Below are 7,523 nucleotides of genomic sequence, written 5' to 3'. Positions count from 1 at the left end.
GTTAGCAAAACTAAATGAGCTTTCTTGGACTTCAGTGAGAGTCAAGCTTTCCCTTGTAGGTAGGTATGTGGCACTTAATTATTCAGTACAATCCCACTGAAAGGGGATTTCCCCATATCTACTACCTCAAGTTATGCCTGATGATGATATGCAGTGTTGATAGAAGAAACCTTGATAGCAGACTATTCTGCTCCTGAAAACTAGTAGAGAAAGATCTAATATTTATTGTATTTTTTCAAAAGAATGACTAATACTTACTCAGTACTATTGGAGTTGGATTTAGTTTTGAACATTCTGGGTGGGTGACACCGAGCTGACTGCTCACCATGATGAGAGAGAGAGGTTATCCATCTGGCCACCGGAACATGAAGTTTTATTGCAAAATGAAGGCAGGGCATTCAAGGAAGAACAGTATGTACATTTATGATGCTGTGTAATAAGGGAATTCTTTTAGAGTATGTTTGAAGTTTCTAAAAAATATTAATGAAGATGTTCTGTCCTGCTGTGATACTATAAACTGGTAACAGTGAAGCAACGTGGCTTCACAAGGAAAGGGTTACTTTCAAATCAGTGTCAGCTCTAACACATTAAGAAAGCAAGTTTTCTATGAACTGCAGAGGGGAAATATACCAGCTACATGTATTTTTAAAATTATATAGTCTCATCTGGAGATGATCTATAGAATTCACACTCTGCTTTCCTGTATTTTGCAGCAGATACTCATTTCTGCCAAGCAGCAGGTGCTGTTTAATGAGTGCTCCGGTGGGGAGTTCCTGCAGTACGTGCCCACTCACTCCTGGTCCCTCAGTGATACAGGATGACAGTAGGCTTTGGCCTGCGCCAGGCCTTAAACCTGGACATTACTGTTGCTAAAACTTGCCCATGATTGTGACTCTTGATACAGGTCGACGGTTACACAGAGCTGGGGAGCTAGCTCGGTGTTACCTCCTAGAGGACAGAAGCCACAGACATAAAACCCTCCTGTTATATCAAGATTGTAACAGAGCTAAAGGGCTAGCTGAGTGTTACAAATGAGCCACAATTATGTAAATGAATCCATATATGGAATTGATCACAGCCATGTAGCTGTGTAGGACAACAAAACCACAACTGTCTGTGTGATTACCAGAACTCTGTGCACAAGAGTGATGATTACTGCATCTCTCCCCAGAGAGTATAAAAATTGGGTACAAAGACCCCAGAATTGTCAGATGCTTTGGGAAGACTTTCTGCACAGAAGCTGCCACACTACCATCTGTCCCAGGGACTCCCTTCTTGCTTGCCATAAGGATCTTAAGTATGGAACCCTGAACTCTTGCATTGCTGCTAACTGTTTTACTTTACTATTCTAATTTTCCATGTATTCATTCTTAATAAATGTTAGTGCTATCCCTTAGTCTATTTGGACATATGTATCTTTAACTGGGACTGGCACTGGGCAACATTGAGACAGGGGAGAGCTTTCTTGGTAGAGCTCACCAGAGACTACGTAGTTATGGTAACCCAGCTGTGCATTTCAATGTATGATCAGCTGGCAAGCCAGGTGCTTTTAAGGCACTGTCCTACATGTGTGAGGTGCCTTCTAACATGTGACAAGATACTGCAAAGATCTGATTATTTTTCATAATCTACGACAGTTTAAAAGACATCTTGGTCTTTTATTTAAACTGCATGTGTGAGAGAAGATGTAATGAATGGGATCTTCCTCTTCATCTCCTGTTACCCTAGTCATAGCGACTGATGCTTTATTTAAACAAGGAGTCCCAACCATATCAGTGGAATGACTTGTAGGCAACAGTTTGTAAGCAAAAGTGCAGAAAGAATGCTTGTTTATATATGTTTTTGTAAGGGTAGCAAGGGTTTGTATTAAGTGGATGCAAATGAGTAGAAACAAAGCGACTGAATTTCTTTAACTTGGTGCTTCTTGGCAGGTTTTAAAAGCAGCATACTGCAGCAGGATATGCTTACCAGGAAATGAGGTGCACGTTCACTTATGCTATCGTATGGATTGTGGGATTATGAGTATGTTTTGTTTTTAACCTTGCAAATAGTTTCTATGCCAGCTGCTAAATATTAATATTGCAGAGTGAACTAGCGCTGGTTTACTTCATGCCTAAGTACTAGCAATTTCCTGGTGTAATTTGCTTAGGTAAAGTCTGAGAAGTCTTCTCTGAGATCAAGTCCTTAAATAAGTCTTGGTTGAGGTATCAGATCACTTCTCTCTGCCAAAAAAAATGTATAGCTGTTACTAAATATACGTCCTGGAACAGACTTATTTAGCAAGTAAACATACTAATTTTTACTTCAAGTTAATACCAAATTGCTAAGAAACTTGCAGCTATGCTTTGTACTTGTGGGAGGTGAAGATCTTAGATAATTTGACAGATGTCACTTTATAAGGAAGAGGCAGAATTGGTAATATCTGTGTTGTGCACAGATCTGCAACCCAGCATTAGTAATCTATTCCTGCCATTCTCAAATAGAGGGGAAAGTAGGTTAGTGGATGGCCAGGATGTCTCTGCACAGCAACCATAAAATAAGCGCTGTGCCTGGCTGATGAATATACTTTATATATACTGAATGCAATGTATCTGCAAACCATATTTTTTTAAGTAATCCAAGTCATTCACATACCTAAGTTGCACTCATAAATTCAAAGGCTTTGTCCCAGAACTGACTTTGCCGTGTATCTCACGTTCTTGCTGAAGACTGTTAGTTTTAAGGAAGGAAAAACTGAAAATTGGGTTTGAATTCCGTTATGTCTGCACTTTAGCCTAACTCAAGGCAGAGGGGTACGTTTTGAAAGACGCAGAGGTCGGGGCTGGTGCCCGGTCGGGAGCCTCGGCCCGTGGGGTGAGGCAGGTGAGAGGTGACGGGGCCTGGCACATGGCTCCTGGCCGAGTTTCGGCTCCTGGTGGGAGCTGCCGTGCAGCGAGGTGCGTTACGGCTGGCGAGCAACATCTTCTCCCTCGGGACAGCAGCTTCCTTCGGGTCCCCCCGCGTCTCCACCGCCACACCGTCCTGCTCGGGAAAAGAAAAACACCCGAAATTCATTCGGCATACCCCTGTCCGCCTGCAAAAAAAACCAGCTGCAAAACCAACGCTCACCCAGACCGTGCCGGGAAGTGCCGCCTTCAGCCCCTCTGCTCAGGCCCGTACTTACCGCCGCGGCGGGCTGGGCTCGCCCCGCGCGGTCCCACGCCGGGGTGCTGCCGGGTGGCGCGGCCCCGGCCCCGGCAGCGGCGCGTACGGGCTCCGCTCCCGCCCCCGCGCCTTCCCCCGCGCCCCGCCGCCATGGCGGCGGGGCGCGGGGGAAGGCGCGGGGGCCGCAACGCGAGCGGACCGGGCCGCCCAGGAGACCTGGACGGAAGGAAGCGCCAGGGCCTCGGGGGAGCCACCTCCGGCCCCGCCGCGGCGGCCGGCGGAGCGCTGCCCGTGGCGCGGAAGGTGCGCGCCGGGGCGGGGGCACGGAGGGAGGGAGGTTGCCGCCGTGGGACGGGCGCGCGTGGGGGTTGTGGGTGGTGGTCAGCCGGCGGGCGGCTGCGGGCCGGCCCAGGGCAGAGGCCGGGAGCGGCCGCGGGGGCCGGGGCCGGGCGTGTGCACAGGCGGCGCGGCGGGGCAGGGGAGCGCGCGGGGGGCGCCGCTCCCCGCCCGCTGCCCCTGGGCGGCCTCGGCGGGGCTGGGCGCCGCTGGGCGCCGGCGGAGCGCGGCGCTCGCTCGGCTCGCGATCCTGTTTGCGCATGACCCCTCCCCGCCTGCGCCCTCCCCTCCCCTCCCCGGCGGCGGCGGCGGCGGCGGCGGCGGCGGCGGCGGCGGGGAAGGTTAGCCTCAGACACAGGCGGCTGCTCGGCGGCGGCGGCGGCGACGCAGTGCAGAGGTGCGGGCAGGTTGCGCTGGCCCCGCGCCCCGTCTCTCCCGCGCCCCGCCTGCCTCCGGAGCCCGCTCCCCGCCGGCGGCCTCCCCGCGCCGGTGTCGGGCCGGCCCCCCGGCCATGAGCGCGGCGCTGGGTGTCCCCCCGCCGCGCCGCCTCCCCCGCCGCCCCCGGCGGCTGCCGGGCTCCAGGAAAGTAGCTTGATGAGTGTCCAAAGTAGCAGTGGAAGTTTGGAGGGGCCGCCATCTTGGTCCCGGCTCTCCACGTCCCCACCGAGCCTGCAGGGCTGCTCCGCGGCGGCGGCCTCCCAGCTCCACGGCGCGCCGCTCGGCAAGCCGCCCAAGGAAGGTAACCAGCGCGCCGCGGGGCTGCGCGGGGGGCCCGGCCCTCGGGGAGGGGCCCGGCAGCCGCCGCCGGAGGCCGGTCCCGGGCTGGCGGGGAGCGGCGGCGGGAGAGGTTGGTGCCCCCGGAGCGGCGGCGGCGGCGCGGGGTCAGCGCTGGGCCCGGTGGCGGCGACGGGAGCCTGGGGCGCGGGGCGAGCGGGGCCGCGCCGCCCGCCGCCGCTCGTCAGCGCGGCGGCGCCTCGTTGTTCCCCCCCCTGCCGCCGGGCCGTGGAGGGGGGGGGGGGATCGGCCGCGCTCCCTCCGTTCCCGGGCCGCCCGCCGCCGCCGCTCGCCTCTCCTCGGGCGGCCGCCCGCCGCCGCCTCCCCGAAATCGGTTCCCCTCCGCCGGCGGCAAAATAAAAGTGCTGCGCCGGAGGATGCGGCCGTTGTTGCTGGATGGAGGGAGTCGGGCACTTTTGGCATCATGGAGGTGGGGAGGAGAGAGGGGCCGACACCGAAGAGTTCGTCCCCGTGGAGAAGGCGCCCTCGGGGGCGGCCGGTTTTACGGCCAGAAGTGACAGGGCGCCTTACGGCCACCACGGAATGACTGCAACTTTCTCCTGTCCTCCATCACGCCTTAGATGATAATATTTTTCTCCTCCCTCCCCTGCTCCTCCCCTCTTGTGTTACACCGACAGCGACAGCAGGGTGTTGTGGGTGTTTGCAGGGAATATCTGTATGAAGGTTATGAGCAAACAAGTCCCTTCGCGATTCCCTTTCGGGTATTGTCTGGTTTTCCTCCTTGCGTTGAAATGTATTGCCACAAGATGTAGCAGTTATACAGCTAGTGAATTGTTCGGTGCTTTTAGCTAAAATAACTACTTGCTGAACGCCGGTTAGTGGCAGAGAACTTTTATACGCGGATACTTGCATACCGAGCAGTTGTATAATTTTACTTGATTTGCCCTAGTTTAATGAATACCATCTAGTATTTCTTGTAGCGTCTGGAAACCGTCATCACCCAAGTAGGAAACTTGCTAACTTAAAATAGCAATCATAGTGAAAACGGGGAGTCTTTGTTTTTCAGGTCTTCCTGTACTGTATCTGCTTTCTGCTTGCTTGCTTTTTTTTTTTTTTTTTTGGTTGATAAGCGATGTAAGGACTTGGTAACAGGGATTCGACATCCTGAAAACGTATAACGCAGTCCATGTTTCTCCATTTTCCACGCCAGTAGTTGTCAGACTTGGATCACTCTGTGTCACTTTTGCACACGCTCCTGCAGGTAGATTGACATGAAATGCTCTAGAAAATACCTGGAAAGGAATTATGGTATATGTTAAAGATGCTGAGTAAAGTGGCAGGCATTTTGTGCTCGTCTTCTCTGGGAAACCGAAGCTCATAGAATAACAACAACCATCGGCCAAATATGCAGTCTAAGTTTATCAAGAGTAGGTTTTTTTCAGTGTTGCAACACTTGTTATGAATATGCGTGCATATAATATTTATGTAGCGTGTATATGTATGGTATTTTTGGATGTATTTCAGATACAAGCCTGAAATTATTATGCAGCACAACTTATCTATTTATTTTGAAGAAAAATTGTGTTCCTTGAGTACCTCTATTTAGACAAGTAAAAATATTTTTGTGAAATTAAATTAATTTTTAATGTGATGACGGTGATACTTTTTACTTTTTTCTTTCTTATGACTCATGCTATTGGATTTTTCTCGGTGCTGTAGTTGACAACCTCTAGTACAGATTCAGGGGTTACAGAGTAATCAAACCCCTGGTGTTTGCTTGGTACTACATTGTACTGTATTTGCACGGTTTTTCTGGGTTGTGATAATTGTGTATCCTCACTAGGTAGCTCAGTTTAAAAATCAGCATAAGCCACCTGGCACGCTTGGGTTTATATTTTGCATGCATGCTCGTGGAATGTCATCGGCACCCCTTACTTTATATATGTATGATTTGTAATGAAGTATTTTGCCTGAAAGCAATGGGTCCCTGAAATATAAACACATCAGTATGTTCATAGACATTGTCTTATATATGTGAAAGAATTAGATCACATTAATAAGCGTGCAGTATTTGCAGTGCACTGCATTTATAAGAGTTTGAACTCTCATCCATTCTGAACTTGTGATCCCATGTGATGTTAACAGAGGTTGAGTTTTGGAGCAGTGCACAGGGCTGCTGGCCTGTACCGGATCAGAGCTACATGGCTGCTAATGCCCGTGCCGTTTTTGAATGGATAATATTTCCAGATGTGATGCATTCTGCGCTTGGCCTGAGCTTGTGGCCAATCCTGGACTTGTCATTTGTGGATTCAAATCCCTTTGGTTGACTTCTGTGACGGTTATGCTCATGTTGCCTTCAGATGTGCAGGCCTTCACTAAGTGCACCACGTGTGCTGTGGTTCATCCGACCTTACCTGTGATTCAGTGTGAAAGTTTGGCATGAGCCCACATCTCTCATGTGATCAGAAAATGATCTCTCATATGATCTTTTAAAGGTTCTGATTTATTATGAACAGAAAGCCCAGCACCCTGATTTAGGAAGTCCTAAAATTATTCTCTGAAGCTCTAATATGGAGAAAGCAAGAAGAAAAGCTCTGGCATATATAAGTATCACACAAAGTTATATTTCTTTAAAAAAATGCAATGCCTTGTCAGTATCAAAAAGGAACTACTTGGGAAATACAGGTGAAATTGAAGAAAATAATCTTTTTTGAAATGCACTATGACTTTGAAGCAACATTTTTAATTGGATGTTACCTTCCATATCTTGACTTACAGGGGCATCATGGCTTAGCTGTATAGATTTGAATCTATGTTTTAAGGCTTTAAAATGAAAGGACTTGGGTGGACTTGAATCCAGTTGCATCTGTACACTTTTATTATTGTACCAGGACTGTCTTTTATTGCATTTCAGTATAGCTTGTAAATGTCTGTAGTTCTGTCAACTGTTTTATATGCCAATAACTTATGTGTGGGATATGCGGTCACTTATTCAACAGCCCTGCAGTAGATGTTATCAGGAATTTAGGAGGACTGTTATACAGTATTATTTTACATACAGTATGTGATTGTGTGGCTAAATCTTGTGCCACAGCTCACATAATTGCAGTCACGCAACTTCATGTTTGAAGTTTGTTGACTTTTAACTGCTTTATGCATGTAACTAAAAAGACCAGAAGTGCATAGCTGGAAAGTACTATTTTGTAAATGGGGGTTGTTCAGGCCATTGCTGACAAGGCAAAGAGACAGAAGAGATTTTGGGAGATACAGATGAGTGTCTTGGAATAGCTTCTCTTTTGAGGTTGGGG

The 7,523-nt window shown here is 49.6% G+C and overlaps 1 protein-coding gene and 1 long non-coding RNA gene across 3 annotated transcripts in view; one reads left to right on the top strand and one right to left on the bottom strand.

The window, feature by feature from the left end:
* Window positions 1–346: 346 nt before the first annotated feature.
* Window positions 347–3,274, bottom strand: LOC141962382 (uncharacterized). Its single transcript, XR_012633940.1, has 3 exons — window positions 3,164–3,274; window positions 2,635–3,021; window positions 347–2,222 (listed from the first exon to the last, which is right to left on the bottom strand). It is a non-coding gene; the product is annotated as an uncharacterized LOC141962382 (long non-coding RNA).
* A 28-nt stretch (window positions 3,275–3,302) lies between these two features.
* The window catches only part of TLK1 (tousled like kinase 1), a 69,297-nt gene continuing 65,076 nt past the window's right edge, over window positions 3,303–7,523 (top strand). Inside the window, exon 1 of one of the 2 annotated variants that reach the window (XM_074910489.1) lies at window positions 3,303–3,447. Coding sequence is in view for 1 of the 2 variants with exons in the window: in XM_074910488.1 (XP_074766589.1) it covers window positions 4,075–4,219 (145 nt within the window). In the remaining variant the exon portion in view is untranslated. Of the gene's footprint in view, window positions 3,448–3,782; window positions 4,220–7,523 lie in introns of those variants that run through there. The other variant, XM_074910488.1, reaches the window with a different exon arrangement.

Source organism: Athene noctua, chromosome 7 (assembly GCF_965140245.1).
Source record: "Athene noctua chromosome 7, bAthNoc1.hap1.1, whole genome shotgun sequence".
Classification (NCBI taxonomy): domain Eukaryota; kingdom Metazoa; phylum Chordata; class Aves; order Strigiformes; family Strigidae; genus Athene; species Athene noctua.
Note: the sequence above shows the minus strand (reverse complement) of the source record. Positions and strands in the feature narration are given on the sequence as shown.